Source organism: Bradysia coprophila, assembly GCF_014529535.1.
Source record: "Bradysia coprophila strain Holo2 chromosome X unlocalized genomic scaffold, BU_Bcop_v1 contig_20, whole genome shotgun sequence".
Taxonomy (NCBI): Eukaryota; Metazoa; Arthropoda; class Insecta; order Diptera; family Sciaridae; genus Bradysia; species Bradysia coprophila.
The window spans coordinates 141,885-164,100 of NW_023503307.1; the positions used below are offsets into that span (position 1 = coordinate 141,885).

Here is a 22,216-nt window from a genome sequence, read left to right on the forward strand (position 1 = left end):
TTTAGGTTTCAGGTTAAAGCCGACTATGGAACTTTCAGTTCAGGATTCACGTAAGGCTTCACTTAATACTGACCTGTTCCGAGCTTTGATAACAAAATGACTCAGAAACTACCTTAGATAAGAAACACACATCAAAATCTAGAGCGAAGCAAAGAGTCTAAACCGTTACTATTTGTTTCTTGTCCAAATTGCTATTGTTTCTTAGTTATTTTGAAGAGGGAAGTAGAAGTTTTTCCGGTCTGCAGATCATTAAATTTAATGAAATTTTCTGAAGAAACAGACAGTCTTTTAAAAGCCATCGTTAGATGAATTTGTAAAAGAAACGTTTTTGCAAAATTCTACCACTTTTTTAAAGAATTAGTAATTTGTGTGCAACAAAATTAATGAATGAATCAAGCATTTATTTGCCCATTCAAGCAGTGGAAAATTAAAAATTCTGAACGCATGCAAACACACATCAACCAAAGAACGTTAGAAAATATAATAATGTCCGGTTGAAAATCCGACAAAATGATTACGTTTCTGGAATAGAGAATATACGATAAATTGCATCGGTCAACAACAAGCTGCATTATGTAAATGAATGAAAAACAAAAACTACTATGACGGCAAGTGCGAAATATAATTATCTCTTCTCTTATATTTATTACGTTAAAGAGATTATTTACCATTAACAAATTGAGCTATCATTTCCCGAGCAAAATGGTTTATTTACTTAGCTATGATTAAGTTAACAATCATCTTGTAAGCCGATTGAAATCAACCAATAAACTCCATAAAGTATACATCACTCATTAGTTCAAAGTAATTTAAAAAGAAAAAAAAAATTCTTCCGAACTAAACAAATAATGTTTAAGAGTGGACTTGTTTGATGTTCGAATGGAAAAAAAGCGACGTTAATTTCACGCTAGTTCTTAGAAAGTTTGTCACTATTATTTGTAATAATACATTGACGATGTGTGGTTAATATACGTTTAACGTGTTTCCTTATTTAATCGTGAACTACGTCAAAATATTTACACGTCTCTTGCAAAATGGTACAAACAGAATTTTTATGTGGAAGTGAGAATTGTTTGTGTTATGATTATCGATAAACGCAATACGTTGTATGGTATATACCCCTCAACATTTCGGCATTTTTCAAATTGAATATGATTGTAAAAGCGCCGTGAGGTTATGTAGTAATATGTAGTAACAGGTGCGGCTCCTTAGCGTTGATATTTTGTGAGTTCAATTATTCCGGCGAACCGTTATACTAAACTGGATCAGTTTGGGCCTAACTTGAAATAGTTGAGGCTATCAACATCCAAAACACGAAATCCAGGAATCGTTGATGTGTGAACGATGAATTTTCCCATCTGCGAAATAATTTATTCTTGTTTTTCAGTTGTCAAATTTGTTCACGTTTTCCATATACGATGGAGGTCGTACGAAAACTCTCTGAATTAATGTAGTTTAACATTAATCTTCATGCCGCCGGGCATTACAATAAGCAGAACTAACAGCAACCGATCTAACTAGAATTCATTTCCAGATACTTTCCAATTATATCGCCGAAACCTCAGCCCAGAAAATAACAACAAACAAAAATGTTTTTCGAATCTTTCATCTGTTATCGATAACGACTGCATGTACGACTAATAACGACTAATGCAATTATACATAGCAAAACGAAATATTCAGAAAGAATGAAGAAAAAAATTTGAGATCAATACCTTCAAAACATTTTCATCAAATGAAGCAATAGATTCGATATATAGTAAAACTTCTGATAAATAGATTCGATATATAGTAAAACTTCTGATATGCTTGTCGTAGTCGTATGTGAAAGGTTAATGATGTAAAAGTCTTGTAATTACAGACGGCTGTCATCTGTTATCGACAACGGCAGCAAGAATAAACGACAAGCTTTGACTCATTAGGTGTTATAGCAAAAATTATGTTCAAAACAAACGAAGTAAAAGATTTCTGAAATTAATTTCTGAAAATCTTCGATCAAATGAAGTAGTAGTTTGTATAGTAAAACTGTTAATATGCTTGCCGTCTGTGACAGGTTAAGAAAACTCGGGGAATTCAGTAGGACAGTGGGTGCCAGTGCACATTTTTGTTTGTTCGTTTATTTATCATTAAAATGGCTTGTTCGAATTTGACATATATCATACACTTGTGACGTGATTGCGTCGATAAACAAAAAAAAACTGTATAATGTGTATTGTTTCACATCATATTCGACGACGGCGATCATAACTATTTTTTGAAAGGTGTGCTAAAAATGATTTTCTCTCTGCGTGTATTGCTTTTCCATTTCTCTAAAATTCAAAATCTAAACATCTTACGTTATATTTTCTTTACACTGTTTTCGCTGCTTGACAGTCTAAATGAATTATTTTTAGTCGAAAAATCGTGAGTTTAGTTATTCTATAGCTCTTTTTTTGCGAGAAATTCTTCTGAGTAGTGGAATATTATGCGCGCTATTTCAGCTATTTTCAAATCAATTTATTTTTAGCAATTGACAAACGATTTGTGTAAAATAAATTTGAATAATAAGCCAGAGTTTTGTTTTAAAAGCGGTGACATTAGCTATATCAAGACGTTAATCGAAAGCAATACGACATAATGAATTCACAGACACAAAAAGTGAGTCCAGTGGCCAGTGAATTTTTTAGATAGACGATTAGACAACAATAACAGGAATTCTATTATTGTGACGACTTCCAATTATTCGTTTGTTTTGCTATTTATACCAAAATAGAACTTCTTTTAACAGTAGACTAGTCATATTGAGAAAACATTTGGAATGAATTTGTAGTAGAAAAATTGACTTGCGTTAGTGAGTGGCAATTTCTTGATTTAATGAGAGTCACTGTCATATCGAAGCATTTTATTTTTCTAGCGGTACTTTGCATCGTCCACGTACATTCGTAGACTTTTTTGTATTGAATATAACGGTATGGAAATTCTAATTTTTCGCTTTTTGTGGGACATGAGTAAATGCCGTCAGCTTTATAAAAGGGAGAAGACCGAGTCAATTTCAGTTGGTCGAGGAAAAGCCCAAAGAATGACCTCAGTGCTCTGTTGCGATTAAAGTCAAACCAACCAACCAACGTATACTAAACAAACAAGAAGAATGCTATTACCAAAAACACATACGTTTTAGGACGGGTAAATCATTTCACTTTAAATGAATTTAAATTTGCGTACATTAAAGAACAAAACAATAATATCGCTGTTAGAAACGTGATTTTGCAACCGTAAACAAATGACTGAACGTGTGCTGAATTGTACATGAGGTTGAAAAATCCATATTCGTTCGATGTGGATAGTGAGGAATTATAATTGGAGCTATAATCGGAAGTTAAGTCGAATGAATCCAATGATTTTTACGTTGACCAGTCACAACTCAGAACAGTATGCAATTTATACGTATAATCATTACCAGTCGTCGTTCGAGTGTTTACGAAAAAGGGAAAAGGTCAATTGCAAATGGTTGTTACAGCTTTCTGATACTTTTATGGAGATCAATATATCGAATTTCAATTGTTATCAAGTGCTGCCAAGAGCACAAAAATAGGCAAAGCAGTAAACTTGTAAATTCGATACGGTTGTAGATGTGTATTAAGATTGGATCGTACTTCCGAAAAGTCGGGTAAAATTATTTTTAATCTATAAATTCGACTGCAGCAAAAAAAAAGATTCTCAATAGCTCTTCAAGGTTAGCCATTAATTTCTGCGAAGCTTGACGAGAACATGACTTTTTTTCTCCACACCAAATCCGAATTCAATTCTTCATTGAAAATTTAAATTAGAATTTTGCATAGAGATAAGTTAAAAAAAAATTTATGAGCAAAATGAAGAAAAAGCGAACAAAAAATGAATCGCATTAGTATTCAAAAAACACATTTTTCTCTTGCAAATGATTGATGTGTTGAGAGTACATATATCAAAGATAGAAAACAATACCCGATCAACGAAATGGTTTTAAAAGTGTACAAACGTACTTTGGTGTAAAATGGTAGGAAGTTTTATTGGGATTGACGATCACAACTCAATTTTTACTTAATGAACATCACGCATAAATGTCGCATCAATGGATACAAGAACTTTCTTTGTGAGACCCTTTCTTCGTAGTTTACATGGCCACTTGTACAGGAATGTACAAGTAGCATAATGTAGTCAACAGATTCGCATCTAAAATGCACTAAATATTTTGACTTTGTCAACAGTATATTTTAAGTAGCTTAGATATGCGATTCTATGCAACGGCGTGTATAACTAAACATGGCTGTGTCGTGTGCAGTAAACATGTCTCTGAAACTGAGTCCCTTTTCTACCTACCAATTCTAAATTATTTGAGTGGGTAATTCATAATTGGTTGAGTGTGGTTTTTTTGTTGAATAACATTTCACTTTGTTCGGCGACGTGATTCTTAGGACTTGAAAATGATAATTTAAATATTGTTGGTACAGAACGGCACATGCACATAAATATAAAACTAAAGAAGAAAAAAAAAACTTTCTGGAAAGCAACAGACACTACAAAAATAGTAGTACCTGAGAGTATAATTCCAATTTCGATTGTCGATTGTTTTTATGATTTTATAAAAACAAAAGAAAATAATAAAAAAAATTGTGACGGGACATTCATAAAAACAAAAAATTGATATTCATAACTGCCTCGGAGGAACGTGATTGATTTTATTTAATATTTATTCATTTCGTTCTCAAAATGAATTTTCGACGAAAACAAAAGTAAATTCAAAAATTTCATCGGACACACATACAATAAAACGTTTGAAATGCTTACCTGCACATAATTCGACAAAAATGTAACTCTCTTCTTTTTTCCATCGCTGCTTTTCATGCTTGACTTATCCGAAAGTCTGGACATCGGATAACCATAAATCGAAGTTAGCGATTCCTCGTAAAATGGTGCTTCTTGTAGTAGATAGGCTGCTATTTCTGTTTCGTAGATTTCCAGATCCATCACGAGGCCTGCAAATCAAAAATTCCATACCATTAAAACCGAGTTTTTCTGCTTGTAAAAAAAAGGAATTTTAATGCAATTTGACTGCATGTGCATACATTGTTCCACCTAAAGTCATTTTAATATAAATATGAGACGACCGATCGGTCCGAATGAATGAATTGTATTAAAATGTTGTTACATTGAAAGTGTAATACGGAAAGTTTTTTTTATATAAACGTACTGGGATTCAATGCGAATAATTGCATATAATGTAGAAGAATCATTTTATTTGTTTCATTTTGTTTATTTATTAAAAAAAAAAATATTGAAAATATCACAGTGGAAAACGTTGATTGGTTGCTATTTATGGATGTGGCCTGGAAAGTTATACATTTTTTAAGTACTGCTCAGTATAACATAACCACATAATTGAAGCACTTTATCAACTTTCCCTTGATATTTTGAAAAACTGTTCTAATATAAATTGAAATTAGACCGCGACGCTTAATTCTTTACGTATCCTGTTGTGGACGGTAGATTTTAGGTAATTTTGCGAGCTGCAGTCTCAAAAAAATGACGACGACAAGTAAATATCTAAAATCAACCGTCCTCAACAGATAAGTATACAACTTTTCATGCAAAATTGAGAGAAGGGAAAAATTGCAAAAACACACAAGAAGTTGATGTTTTGATGTGATCGACAATATTATGCTGCGCTTTCCATTCTAATCCGATATTCTATTTTTGATTTAAGATGAAGTTTTACTTAACATGACCAATGATCTGCTTGAAAGTTAACATTTAGTTAGTCATCTGTTACCGACAACCAAAATTTTAAAACGCAACAAAGACCCCATAGAACTTAGTGACAATATTTAGTAGAGACTTTCTTGAAATCTATATACCTCTACCTCTACTTTTTATAACATTTGTACAAAAAGGATCCCTCATGGCTTCATGATAAAAAAAATTATGTAAAAAATGTCTTGTCCGAAAAATACGTCACCAAGTTCTATGCGTCTTCGTTATCGACTTTTATCATATGACTGTCAAAGTTTATACGAAGGCAGTCACGTTTTTCTTTTCTGAATTTGAACTACTTCACTGTTTTGTAACTCGGTCCAATTATACTGTTTTGTTAGTAATAATTTGAGTGAGTGCATTTCAATTATTTGATACTGTTTGCTGTTAATATGGAATTGTTTAAAAATTCGTGCACAGAATTAGAAGGAAAATTACAAAAACTTTTCTGTGGCACCACACTGTTTTATTACTAAAGGTCTACACTCCTTTATATCAATGTCTCAATATTTTCCGATAATAAAATCAGTATTAATGTTGTGTAAATACTATTCAATGATTTAATTAGGCTCCTAGTATACCAATAAAATGGGCGTAATTTTATGAATTACCTCTTAACGCTGACGCAATAGATATATCAATATTATGCTTAAGTTCCGTCACCGGAAAATAGGGTTAATACTACACTTATCCCTCGGTTAATTTACAACCTAAGAGGATTAAATCCTAGAGAATTATTGCAGTGATTGTTGCTGACACCGATCTTACGAAAAGGTCAACGATCTGCAAGCACAGATTTTTTTTGTATAAAATGCAATATGCACTTGCTGTAGATATATTATATGGACGGCATATCAATTTTAGATGTTTTTACACATTTACAGTGCATCCTTTCAGATTCAGGTTTGCCAAGGTAACTTAAAGGCAATTACAAAATTCTTATACACCGAATATAATAATAAAGATCTCTGGAGAAATCCAATCCAATCAAAGTATTATAAAGGAAAAGATTTTTTTTTGTTAAAACATTAAGGATACATGATCCTTTATAAAAATATCCAATGTCATACTCCAACAAAAAAAAGACTGTCTTACATAAATGCACCATCATCTTATTATCTTTAACAACATTCGTTACAACATTCTCATGATCATAATTCCAAGTTTCATAAAACAATATTTTTTAAAGAAAAGCTGACAAAAAAACAATTTTATTGCTGAAAAAAGTCGTGTATGGAAGAGAGGATAAAAAAAACTGACCCATCACACAGAGATCGGGTTATAACAATGTAAATTAAACTGAAATTCTATAGTTTCTAGTTTGAATATTTCATTATGCGATACATTTGTACGACACGAAACAAAATACCAAATTTTTTGTCTTGTAAATGGAAATTCAGCGAAATTAAATGAACAATTTACGTGGTTAATTAACAATTGAAACATGATTGCTGACGGTGTTTTGATTGAAGTTAAAGCTGAACATTAGGTAGTATAGTCTGCAATTGGATTTATGTACAAACAATGTTCGTGTTTTTTTCGCTCTATTCTTTACGTACAAGAACATTTTCTGTCGCTATCAGACGGATCCTGGCTTAGATACGATTTTGAAGTTTTAGTTCAATTACATTTAATGTCATCCACGTTTCTGTCTAAGTTTGCTTGAACTGTTTTACAGTTGCTTGACTCATTCAATCACACTTTGAGAATAAACATTTTTTTGTCCGGTTGCGTTGAAGGAAAAATTGAACTTAGTCGAGATGTCCGTTTTTGCGTTGAAGGAAAAATTGAATGTAGTCGAATTGTCCGTTTTCTATCACTGTTTTCGCTTTCGTTACCACTGGTGAGAGGACTGGCTATTGATCAATTACCATCATGTGTACTTATACGCTTTTATCACTATTACGCAAGCGAATGGCTACAAAGACTTATATGTATAGAGGTATAAAGAAGAGAAAAATCTCACTTTTAGCAGCGTAGACGAAGTTACCAACTCCAGGTGTGATTTTCAACTCTTTTTTGGTCAGCGTGTTTTTATGAGCAGTTGGAAAAACAACTGAAGCAAATTTAGAGACAAAATAAGTTGGCATTTATCTGTAATCTTCTTCACCACCACATTCTACAAAAAAAAATCTTTTTTCGTGTACGACCCCGTGCCAAATTAATAACTCCGGTCCAGAGACTCCGGAAACCGGAAGAATATAAAGAGTTTATGGGCAACGACACATTTCCAAGAATTTGCAAGAATTTCATTTCTTGAAAAAAGACCCTAAAGACAAGAAAAATCGACACGACTGTAGGTCTGATAAAAACCAAGACTAAACACTTCATTTTCTATACAAACTGTTAATCTTACTATCACACTAAAAAGTTCATTTACTCATGCTTAAAAATGGCCGGCAATCTTTCGTATTGTTCTTATCAACTAAATAAAGTGTTCATAAAATACGGATCATTTGTACATCAAAATCGGCGCATCAAACCATTTGATTGTCATTTTTTGCTAGTGAGATTAGGCACAATTGCTAAGATATCATCTATCGGAATTTCCGTAAATTGCAGTCATTCAATCAAAAAAAAAAAAAAACAGGAACTGATTACGAGTGTAATAAAAGCAATTCGTCTTCAAATAATTTATTTTTTTGTCTTCTTCACAGTTTGTTATCAAAATACTTCTGTACTTTCCATAAGTTAAAATTCTCAGAAAGGTACAAAAATATCAAATTGATAATAGAAGACTTGTGATAGCGAATGGTTTCATTTTCTGATAACAACAAAAGTATATGACATTGTTGCACGTTCGTAGGTATACATAACTCTATTAGTGAGTAGGTTACCGATATTAAACTGTTGTTGCTTATCGTGCTTACGTACGTACGTACAAAATGTTTGTGTTATTTTTTATTGATTTTTTTCGATAGATATCGGCTTCTTATCACTTTCTTCTACGGTACATCGTCACATACGAGTTTAATAGATACGAAATTCCTTTGTTTAACCGATAACACGATAAGAGTTATACTCGATTTTCAAGTGCGAAGATCATTTTTAATTTTATATCCTTGTCACAGTGTCATTCGACGCTAAAAAATTAAAAGAAAAAAAAATCGTTTGTCCAATTGTGTAAAAAAGAATATTTTTCTGGTCACTTGAGCGTGTATCACACTGAACCGGAGAACTTAACATACCATTTACGACCATTCAAATGTAATTTATCAAGATTTATCTTATCCACAAAAAAAATTACGGGTTTATGACAGCCATCAAATTGACACAGTCGTAAAAGCACCGATGTGAACATGATAATATTCATCTGTTTGAAATCGTTTCAAACAGTGATTCCGATTCATTTATTTACTTGTTGCAGCACGAAAATTGAAGTGGACAGAAATTCAGACAAATGGTTCGATGGGTTTTTAAGCAAGGGAAGGGAGAGTAGAGTTTGTTTTACAGAATACAGAAGTATTTAAAAAAAATATTTGAAGAAAGCAAAAGATGTTAATAGTAAAAAAATGATTAAAAACTTGCGATCGAATGGGATGATATCGGTTCGTATGCGTAACGTATCTAATAATAATTGATATGTCAGCGCAATTAAAGGTGAATTTAATGAACCCATTATTTTTTTTTTTAAACAATTTGTCTAAAGACATATCCAATTAATATTTATCACTCAATTAAACAGATAGTCGAAACTGACAAATTGATTTTTAACTTAGGAAAAAAATATCAGACCAAATTTAGAATTCAATTACGCCAGACATCGCGTAGGTTTTATTATATATTGAAAATTGATAATAAATTAACGAACTGTTATGTTAAAAACTGAATTACTATAAATTTAATTCACTGAAACGAGAGAAAAATCTTGAGAAATTGTTATCGTTTGATTAATATACAATTTAGGTAAACAACCAATTAATTATTTATGTATGTAAATCAGTTACCTAGCAAACAGACTCAATGATCGAGAGAAAAATAAAGATATAAAGACACGGAAAGAAAAACCATATAACTAGAGAGCTACCTGTATTGCTGTCTTTACAGGTTCGACAATTTTATTTAAAACATAAAAATTTGTAACAACCAAAAAAAACGACGGAAAAAATAAATTTAACAAAAATCCGTAATTTTACGATTGTAAATTTTTATGATATTCTGGCGCCATTCATTTGCTTTTTTAAGTACTTATTTAGGATCCTAAGCATAAATTGTGTATGCCATATTATGTAAGTACATACCGCTCGGTACTCCGATCGAAACGTGAGACAGAGAGCAACAATAACACACGAGAAAAAAAAATGAGAAACCAACAAATTTGTTATTCTTCCGATAATTATTCAACACAGAATGAAATTTAAAAAATTAAGTAAATAATCAACACTGTATGATACGCTTCATAATTACACTATATACCATCTCGTCCAACTGGTATACGGTGCAAAACAAAAAACAAAAATTAGTGAAAGAAAAAAAAATCTGGCAAGAAGCCACAGCAAGAATATTATGAATATTTAGCTGGATAGCATAGCAATTAATTTTAATAATAATTTTGTCAAAACGAAGAGAAGGCAAAAAAAAAATGTTCAGCTTTTTTAAACAACCCAAATTGTGTGTGATATATTCTAGAAAAATTCCAATAACATTGTTAATTATCAGGACTTTTTCCACCGAAATGAAATCGTTTTTCAAGCTAATAATTCATTTTCTCAAAAGCGACATATGTGCTGTAGATGGCGGGTATATTCATCAAAAAAGTGGTGCATACTATAATACACACATGTGTGCATATATATGTGTGTTGCGTGGATCAGGATTCTTTTTATTATTTCTTTCTGTTGAAAATCGTATTTTTTTCTCTTCATTTTTATAAATATAAGAACACAAACGCTCTGTGGGAAAAAAATATGAAGAAGATGAAGAAAAGGCAAAGTGTGTAACTAAAGATAGAACAGCTGCAACACAATCGTTTGGTAAGGTTTTTGGTGCATCAAGTGATTCAATATAATATACATACATTCTGTTAAATATGCTGATGTTGTTTGAGAGCAAACAGGGTGGTTCCCACACCTGTTAAATTATATTTCAAAAAAATATTTTCTCGGAGTCCTAAATGCCTCAGACGCATATATGAGATTTTTGTAATGAATGTCTGCATGAGTGGCAATATTTGCTTAATTTACAAAAATAAAGTTTTAAATGACGATGTCCTATCTGTTCGCCTTGACTATAACCCACTTAAAATAAATACGAGAAATAAATATGCTGAGCTCAATATTCAGTAATCATAGAGTCGATCGAGCCAATATTAACCATTAAAAATTACTTATTTGGATCAAATTTCTGTCTACTAGAGCACTATATTCTAAATAAAATTCAAATCGTCGATGTGTACCTCTCAAACCTGTTTATTTATGATGAAAAAAAAAATCAAAGTAAATTAACAAACAAAAAAACGCAAAGTTGAAATTAATGAGCTTACGATTCTACCGATCATTCTACACAATCTGAGAAATAAAAATCAACATCAAACGGCATGCAATTACAAATTATTGACAATTATTTACCAATTGGATACAAAATAAAAATTGGTCAGGACAATGGCATATTGATCTTATTTAAATCGTCAAGCCAGTAAAGTATGCATGTTTAAGCCAACGACAGATTCTATTGAAGCTGTAAACGCGTTAATTAAACAAAACAACTAAATCGCTTCGACAATAAGAATAAAGATGGTTCTCTGTAGATAATATCAGTTTCAATTCCAGTTTGGCCTTGATCTCTTTTACTTTCGCGCTATCCTATGTTCTTGAGAGGCATACAGAAAAAAAAAGTTTTTTTTTGCTACATCTGTTTATGTTCGGAGTATACAAAAATGCAAAATGTGTGTATCAATGGAACAGAAAATGCATGCGCGCATATGCATATAGATAAATATACTAACTAACAAACACCACGACGAAAAAAAAGCGCATTTTAAATGATTATTGTTTTTAAAGACACCACTCTCAACTTGTCTCTGTTTTCGTAATATAAATTATATTTTATATTTTTCTTTAAGTTTACTTGCTGTAAAATTAACTTAATCACTGTATTTATATAGCAAATAATTTAAATAACTCTCTTTGTGTTTCTGCACACATTTATAACACATGAAAATGACGACCAGCTGCAGCATTGGAAATTATGACAATGACAAGAATAAGATTAAATTTCGTGAAAAGTTAATTTTCGTTGTCAAACTAAAGAGATTTACCGATTTAGAGCAGAGATCTGAAAATGGAAATTTGCGAAATACATTTTTGAAGTCATATAATTATGGAGAGGAGAAGCGTCTGTCACGAAGTCAAAACGATTTTAATTCATTCGTTCTATACTGTTCACATTTTTCTTTTTCTTTTTTCAGTGTCGAATCAAACATTTTTGTTAAACGAGCGAAATCTTATCAAATGTGTATTTGCTAGCTGCTAAACTGATAAAAAAAATCGCGTAGCTACAGATAAGAAAATATAATGAGAAATTATTTGATGTGTTTGTTGTAGACAATTTTAGCGGAAAACTTTGATTGTAAATGAATAATTTAAACGAGCGGTAGAGACATCTAATTCAATTTCTATGTAGAAAAAATCGACTTGGTCGCAATGTAGCTTGTTTCAATAGACTTTGTGTGTGGTATTTATATGAGCATAATGAGCAAATGTTATCTCGTTTGAGAAAAACATTTATTTGAAAGAAACATCGTTCGATGATCTTCTACTCAAATGAATGAAAATCAACATCATTAAGTTTACGTCACACGTCGCACATGACTAGTCAATTTTCTTACAGGCCTCCTCCCGCCTGTCACAAAAAACTCATTTCAATTTATCATTTGCAACGAGGGGAGATATAAGCAAATTTCGGTGACAAAGAGTTTTTAAAAAGACAACCCTCTCAGAATTTTCAAGTATTCTCCTATCGTTTTCCAAGGATTTTTGACTGATCTGATTCAGATTCTATATGAATTTCGAAAGAATTTTTTTTAATTTTCAAGGATTTTCTTCTTTTGATTTGATTTTCTTGAGACATTTTCTTTTGACTAACAAAGGATTTTCTATGAGTATTTGTCCCTAGACTTAGAATTAATGTTGCTACGTTCCTTGATTAAACTTTGAGACGAGGACACTTAACCACGAGAAAATACCGAGAGAAACCAATAGCCTGAATTTGTACCAGCAATTCCCAAAATTCCACTTAATTATACTCTTTTGCAACTGAGTTGTTAACCACGAAAACACCCAAAGAGTACTTAATGCTACACGAACTGTAATAGTTATTTACATGTTTTTGATTTCCCTGGGGTCGAAATAGTTATTTAAACAACCGAGTGATAAATGCTTTTTTAGGCACTAGATGTGTAGACATCGTGTGGTAAAAAAACATTTATCATCGAGTGTATACGACGTTTTTCGCAATAAAGGCAACGGAAAGTCCTACTTTTCGTCACTTGTTGCGAAAATGGCTCATTACATTACAACTGAAAGTAAGAGAATTTGTTTAGAAACTCACAGCATTACAACCCTCGGGATAAAAATGGAAAGTCACGTTTTCGGCGTCACCTCGGATAGTACTACACACGAAAAGTGTGAAAAAACACGAAAAGTGGTCTTTCAACTTTTTATCCTCTTTATCCTTTTTATATGCTCGAAATGGTAAATGGCTCTAGACGAAACCAAGAATCTACTTGCCATATCGAGCACATAAATTACCTTTCCCAGTCTTGTAGAATAAAATATTATTATGCAGCATCGAAACGTGACAGGAGCCAAAAATAATTTGCAGTCGTATTTATGTTGTTATTTCGTTCGTACCACTCAGTTCAAACAGTATAGAATTTCCTTTCTCAACACGACATACTGTTACGCACGTTACTCATTCATACCTGAACTATATCTCCAAAATAAAATCTCCACTCACACATATTTACGTCATTTGTTATTCGTCAGTGACGTCAATTTTCACGTGAGTCTCAAAATATTGAAAAAAAATTTGTCCTTCAATTGGGTAATTTTTGAACGGGAAAATCGAAATTCCTGAATACGAGGAGATTTTAAATATAATCCGTTCAAAGGAAAATATCCTGCAGTTTTTAGATGTGAAGCAACGGGAAACAGTAGAAACAGCGAAAGCAATTAATTAACAACTTATGTTGAATTATCATTAATTGCATCGGGTAATACAACGAATCAATGCAGAAAAAAAAACAACAAATAAACTTGTTCATGTATAAACCACCTGTACTGGACGATGTTTCAATAATACCGACAAAATACCGATCAGCAATAAGATTCGTAAGATATTGCGTGAAAAAGTAGATCTTCAATTTTGTTTTTGTTATTTTTTTCTATAGAATAATTACGATTCTGTGCGAGGGCATGTTATTCTTTAGAAAGAAAGAAAAAAACAATTGCTACACATGATACATCGCTCATATACGATTTACTATGAATGAATCGCGAATGTTGGCAGGATTGAAAAAAGGCACTTGTTTCTTAGAGGCACGTCAAAGAAAAATCGTTAAAAACCAACAGTAATTTCTATTTAATTTCTACGAATTGCATGTAAAACTACACAACGGAAAAATGTATACAGATATTTAGCGACTTTAGCCTATAAAACGACTTTGTAAAATTAGATAGAATTATGTGCTTGAATTAAACGTTACACACACAATATGTTTTTTATGCACATGACCTACGCACGAATTTATAATTATGTTATGATTGTTTATAATTATATGATGAAAATGCAATTTTTCGTTTCTTCATTTTTTTTCCTTTAATTTCGAATTGTTTGCTTTAAGCGTTGGAAAAGTGTGTATTTATTTAAATTAATTATTTGTATACGTTCTTCACTGTATATTGGATATACAACGATGGCACATATATATATATATTTACAATATATATGTACACATCTAGATGTTGATATTGCAAGTTTATACAAATTAATTTTGTTTTAGTATAAAGAAACAGACGGGCCATTAACATGTGCATATTTGTTTGATGTATTTATAATAATTTGTTTTAATATTTATTTAAAATGTTAATCGTTAATTTAATGTTTATAAAATAATTTTAACTTTTAATTCCAGTTGATGGACTGTTTAAGCTTGAAATGTAATAAATTAGCTCAAAGGACTTTGGAAGTAGCCATAAAACCGATTTTAACATCAGAAACTTCAAAAGTTTTTGTTTGTATGTTACATTTTCAAAGTGTTTCAATGTTTCAAAACACATATTTTTAAATCAAATTAAAACTTTTTGATCAAAATTGAGGGTAAAAACGAAAATGTTTAATTTAATTTTAATGTATCATGGACCGAAATGTCCGAATGTTTCGATTCAATTAAATTCATTTAACGATATTTCGAAGCTACAAATGTGACAATAAAAATTGAAATGAATTTTAATCGTTGCGTACGAGCAACATGATTTGTCTGTTTGTGATTCTGAGTATCTATTCATCGCATTATAATTGAAAACAAGGCAATGTGGTCATGTGGTCAATGTTTTTGTGAACAAAAAATGTTTTAATTTAAAGTTTAACAAAATCAATCTTTTTTACCTTTTTGTTACAATGTAGGTAAAAATTTCAGTTACGATACCTGTAAAGAAGCGTACATAATCGTTAGTATGAATTAATCAAAATTTTGACACCACTACCGACAGTAAGATTGCAAAGCTTCCATAACTTTTACCAAACAGATACAGGTCAGGCTAATAATAATAGTCAGACCATCAGCAAATATGTATACATGTAACACTTAGCAACAGGGCATATTTTAGTGAAATTAATTCTAGAAGATTCTCGAAATTCATGAAAAAATTTTTGAAGTAAGAATTTTGTGAATTTTTAAGACGTTCAATGATTAAAATTTTTGAAAATAATAGAAATTCTCGATAATTCTTGAAAATTTCTGAATGTTCTTGAAATTCTCGAAAATTATCTAAAATTTCCCAAATTTTTGAAAATTCTGGAATAAATTCTTGAAAATATGTTGTTCAGCAACAATTTGTAATTATCAATATGCAATAGCACATCACTGGCTTAGCGAACATTTATTTTGACAATTTATGGCAACTCGAGTCGAAGGCGAGAGATGGAAAATTACAAGTTACAATAGCAATCACCAACCCGAGGATCTTGAAAACGACTTTTAACGTTAGAGTTTCCGGGGAATGTTTACTTTACACGTGACACGATTGCTAGTCATTTTTTTATCTTGCTCTTGACTCATTGAATTCAGCTAGACTTGATAATGCATGCGTGGCATGTGAAATACGTATTGTCTAACAATAAAAATTTTGGTCAAAATCTAAACGGATGTGTTTGAATTTCGAACTCGGTACATTTATTCCAAATCGGAAGATCCTGACGGATGTTGCTCGACTTAACGTAATATTTATTAGTTCTTCAAATCTACATTAACGTTAAAACAAAGTTTAAGGTTACTCTTGACTATAATTGAAACAAAAGAAGCGACAGATTTGATGATTATGACGTGATGTGCTACTTGAAATGTAAAAAGGATATTCAGAGTTCAACTCATCAACAAAATAGTCTTGGTTGATTTGGACAATCTGATATGTATATACCTATAAGGTTAAAGATTTTTTTTGATTTACCAATTCCTACAATCAGAGGCAGTAAAATTTCATCATGAATTTGTTTCAGCTGTTTTCAGCTGATTCACACATACAATCAAACCTGTTTCATGCTGGAATATCTTTGCCTCTAACTGCTAGGGATTTTTATGATAAAATCTTCTACCGCATTTACGGGTATTTCACACCTTTTGATCGAAACCAATGTGTTATTCATGTCTTGGTATTTTCTTAAAACTGAAATTACGTAAAACTAGAAAAAAATCTGAATCTGTAATGTAACCGGTAAAATGGTTCAACAGTTTTTCAATTAAAATTTCAAATGCCTATTATAAATCGTTGCTACACACCGCCCAGCTTTCAGATTCGACGGACGAGTAACGAAGAAATAGACTCGTTAAAAACGGTGTTTTTCGCTCTAAGTGGTCGCACAGAAAATGATAATAATTCATCTTGAATGTTAAAATGGAAAATGATAAATTTGCCGAAAGAGGTTGACAAATTTTTGCCGGATTAATTCCATTGTGATAAATTCAACAGGCTGGTTCAGTGTTTTTAATATCAAATTCAAAATAAACGTTTAATTTGTGTCAGCACAAATATTTATTTCGATTCTGTTTGCGAATATATATTTTCGAGCCATATGAATTTATGATTTGTTTATACGAGGCAAAAAAATACGTGAATGCGACATTATTATGAACATGAATTTTGCTGGGTGATGCTAATTTTTATAAACCAGAAAATATTCCCATCAAAATTGTTCGCACTATTTTCCGTTTGATAATGAGTGAAAGTTGCTTTACGTATCAATCGGGATGTGTGTATCTGTTTTGGCCGAGTTACCTTTCGGACAGGGAATCTTTGGGTGCGAAATAGCTCTTCAGCTGAAGAATTTTAGAGATCCATTGTTCGGCACAGTCTTTATCTGCTGATTGAATAAATGTAACCATCCCAATTCGTCATTCATCTAGCGTTCAATATTAATTCTAAATATCTATTGCAACAAGAAATCAAATGCAATAAAAAGAAAGAAAAACAGTGGAGCGGATGTACCGATATTTAACCGAAATATTTACACAGATTTTCTCTTTACTTTCCATGAATATTACGAAGAAAAAAAACAATAAAACCTTCAGCTAGTATAAAATGCACATATCAGATCTCCGTTTCGAGAATAACACCCATGACATTGTTGTTATAAACAAAATTCTAAAACATCAGATTTTGATGTGCTGACTGTCAAACACTTTATCGGGGCCTGATCGTGAAAAGTTTTAACTCTCTACATGTTATTTATGGGAATTCTCTTCTTTTCCCTCGGTGCGGACCCGGTGCATCATAAATATTCGTTCGTTATTAGCTTTTGGGATTTTTTTTTATATTTATTTACCTCTCTACTCGCACGATATTTGCTTCATTTTGTGGTGCAGTGAGATAAATAAAAAAAAGACGAAGAAATTTGTCGTTTACCAAGATCAAAGAAAACATTTAAAGTGCATGTGAATCATGTGAATTTATTTATTCGGAAATTAAATCAAGAATTTTATTGCATAAAATGGCATCTCGCTTCATTTCCTTTTGTTTTGGACGATGAAAATGTAAAAAAAAAATAAGAAAAAAAAATAAATAAAAAATGAAAACTTTGATCGAGCCTGCTTTCAACAGTCCCATAACACATTATAATATCACCAGAGTTTATTAAGTGTTTTGATATTATCAAACATTACCAACAATTTATTGATTGCATCCATAAATTTAAAACAGCGAAATGTTGTTCCACAAAATAATATAATATCCGAGGGTACCTCAATATGGGAGATAGAATGAGAAAGAGAGAGTGTGGAATAAAAATAGCAACCGTGGAAAATTCTCTAAAATAAAGTTTTATGTAGGATGACGAACGACACACGAGAAAGAGACCACACACTGAACAAATTAACTTTTCTAAGCATCGCATGAATGATTTTTATGTCCTGGGATCGCGATATTATGTAAAATGAAATTTGTAACATAATGTTATTGGCTCTTATATGATTTTAAGTGCATGCAGATGAGTTTTGTGTATTCATTCATTAAATTTCGAATAAAAATTCTCCCGTTGAGCCGTGTAAGCTTTATATTCTGTGTTTTTTGTCATTTCAAACACTCGATCGGAATAATGTTTTAAGATTGCTCAAATTACCGTCACGAATCCAGATCGTTAAAGATTTCAATTAAATTTTTGAAATTATGATGGCATCGTCAAATTTTGCTTTTTTTTTATAGAAATAGAGAAATAAGTAACGAATCAAATGTGTTATGTGTCTCCCACCAACGAAAAAGTAGTACAAAACAACTGATAAGACTATCTTATCAGAATATCTCACGTAACATTACACTAAATTTGTATTAGTCAATAAGAAAATAAACACAAACGAATATTGTATGAGTCTAAGAGGTAAACTTTGGAATTGAAGGTAAAAATATTTGAAAGTTTAATATCGAAATGCGCAATAATGAACAGACATTTGACTTTGAAATAATTCTTGAGAACCCATCAATAATGTAATGTAAGGAGGACATTGGTGCGAATTGAAAATTTCTTTTGCAAATTGAAAGCACTCGAGCATGTGGGCTAAATCGACCATCGGAAAACTCAGACGGCAGTTGCTTTTCTTTTTATGGATGTTAAAAGAAGCTATAATCCTTTGACAATGCCTAAATTTCGCTGAAATCGTACAAGCAGTGCAAAGCTTGTTGATTATTATTAACAAAAGTATGTACGAGATCACTAAGCGAAGTTTATATTTTATATGAACATCACATAATAGTTATTTATCTACCAAGGTAGGTATGAAGGTATTTTTTCGCACTAGATGTCGATTGTCGATCCGAGGCGAAGCCGACATTAAACGACATTAAATGGATGCATGGAAAGGTGATGATTATGGACCGGAATTGCGAAAAATAGATTTACTTTGTACGTGTTTCAACACTGTTGCATATTACAATTGAAGGCTGTCATACTTCTTGGATTAAAAGAACTAAATTCGAGAAGTGCTTTCAATACCATCGCAATTAGGCTCAACGTCTATATTATTACAGTAAAGCAAAACCTTCTACACTCTCAGAAAAGCTAATCATCTGTTATCGATAGCATCGACAAATATGACCGCTGACCACTGGCTAACTTGGTCTTATATAAGGAAATGTATGAACGAATGAACTAATAGATTTTTTGCACAGTTTCTTTGAACAAGTGAAATAGTAGATTTGATGATATTATGTCTGACGTTGCTAGGACTTTACCAGTATGTCATACATACATACTCATACGAATACATTATTGGCAAAACAGGACTTCACGCAAGAAACCAAGATGTTTAGTGTAGTGAATCATTGCTAATAAGAAACACAAAAATTTACTTCGTCGAATTTGTAGTCTGCTATTTCGTATATAACTCAGGAGAATACAGCAAAATCTATGGTAAATCTATAGAACTGATTCACTTCAAGTGAACGTCTCATAAAGAATGAGGCTCGGAAGAAATTACATTTTAATTTTGGTGGTTTAGCATGTTCTATTCTCTATAGCTTCGTTTCAAACAATTGATTTCACTTTCGTACTAATACGCATTGTGATGTTATTGCTTACTTTGGCAGTGTGATACAGACATCTATATACACCATCAAGCTATACAAGCTATCAAGTTTAAAGTTAGAAGTCCTCCAATGAAAGGTCGAAAAAGTTTATGGGGAAAATGTAAAATTTTTGAGAGCATAAACAAGTTTGGGTTGGTTTAACGTCCATCTCTCATTTAAGACGGATACAGTCATCAACTGCTTTAGAATAATTCACTGAAACTCCACACGAAAGATTTAAAAATGTAGCAGAGAGTTCTTTACAAATCTTCAAGGAAGAAACCACTTAGATGACTAATATGATTAACCAAATGTTAATCAAGTGATAAGCTATGTTAATCCTCGTAAATTAGTTGCTAATCACAATCAATCAGAGTAAATTAATCAATGTTTATCATCAAATTCACTGCACGCAAAAAAAGGAAATTTCGGATGTACGTTCAAGACGTACAAAATCTACATTTTAGACGTACATTCTACGTACTAGACGTAGTGATGTACGCATAAAACGAAAAATGTACAGATAATACGTTAAATGTACTGATAACTCAACCATTGGTCTCATCGTCGAAATGTACGTTTTAGCCGTAGCATGATTTACGTTTAAGACGTAGGATGGTGTACATGTAAGACGTACAATAATATTATGTTTGGTGTTGATGTCAAAAGTTATATCTGAATTGTTTCACAAATTATTTAAAAGAACAATTCGATTTAAATATTCATTTCAATTAATTGTTGTATTGTCGTATTGCTCGTTTGGTTTCTAAGCTGTTGGATTGCTTTGAAACGACCAATGTTTTAAAAAAATTCGACGTAAAGATGTAACGCGATTTTAACGTTCATTTTAATATTACCGCGGAAAATCAATTTCTTGCCAATAGAACCATGAGAGTTCATCCAAGAAAAAGAGGTTCTTATAATGCGTAGGAAATGGAATTCTATTATTTAATTTTATCACGCGTATTTAATTTTGAACTCTGGCCTTTGATGAGACCATTATACTTTCACAAGTTTCTGATCGGATTCGGAGTTTCCATTGCCAATCAACAAGCCCAAATCCGACATCTAAAAAAAGTGATGATTGAATTCCGACTTGACAAATGGATGCGTTGCGGCTAAAAAATCGGATCTATTTTTGATTAAAACCTTCAATCTCTTGGAGCCTAAAAAAATATAATTACTGCAACAACATCCGACCTTAACAACTCTAACTTACTCGAAAATTTCAGAACAAGAATACATATTTGGATTCGGTCTCACCAGTCATTATATTGGCTTAAAAGTACTCAGATTTTCTAGCTCAATAGGTTTGTTCCAAATAACTGTAAACGCGAACTTTGACAACCCGAACCACGACGATTTCATCCATAGACGACATAACCTTGGCTTTTCGCTGAAATTTTAAGGCCCCGTATATATAGTGACAGCTCATTTTTCATGAGCAATTGTTTAGGTTCTGTTGTCTATGGATGAAATTTGACAATTCGTATGGCCTTGGAACAGATCTATAGCTACAATTGCATAATAAAATGTACAAATCTACCGAGAATCCTATGATCATGTGTTCTAGATGAACTGTACATTATATTTTTAAAGGAACATGTGGCGAAAATTTCATAAATTATCAATAATAATTATTTTTTAAAGTTTGAAAACTCGACTTCTTTTGGGAGCCTGAAATTTAATGTTTAATCATCAGAAAATATTTGCCTGAATGTTGCTAAACTCAACTCAATTTAAGTTTGCAATTGGTTAGCATTCTACAATTTTAATTGTTCCACAGCGTTCCACATGTTGTCAACAAAAGAAGCGTAAAGAGTGTCGTTTCACTCACAAACGTGTGGAATTGAAGAAGCGTAAAGGCAAACGCTACTTCTATGTGGTGGAACACGCGTGGAACAAATAAAACGAAAGAAACAAAACGAAACCCACCAAAATTGCATTCTTATGATGAGAACAGTTTACTGCGTCTAAACTACATCCTTTTTCTACTATGTTTAAAAGGAAATGACAAACAAAAGAACTCTTCAAAGTAAACTGTTCGTAACTCAACAACTAGTTAGCTCAGTGCGAAAGTCACTGACTCAAGATCGAGAGGTCCCCAGTCACGCCAGTGACAATGTTTTTTTTTTTTTTTCATTCGCGTTTGAGAAACCCAGCACTTTGTTTTATATAAA

The 22,216-nt window shown here is 31.8% G+C and overlaps 1 protein-coding gene across 8 annotated transcripts in view; it reads right to left on the reverse strand.

Annotated features, from left to right (window-relative positions):
* LOC119068687 (ETS-like protein pointed) overlaps positions 1-22,216 on the reverse strand; it is a 112,885-nt gene that overhangs the window by 81,592 nt on the left and 9,077 nt on the right. For 7 of the 8 annotated variants that reach the window (XM_037172367.1, XM_037172366.1, XM_037172372.1 and 4 more), the window contains one exon: positions 4,804-4,991. In XM_037172367.1, coding sequence (XP_037028262.1) covers positions 4,804-4,991 — 188 coding nt within the window. Of the gene's footprint in view, positions 1-4,803; positions 4,992-15,372; positions 15,413-22,216 lie in introns of all 8 variants that reach the window. The other variant, XM_037172370.1, reaches the window with a different exon arrangement.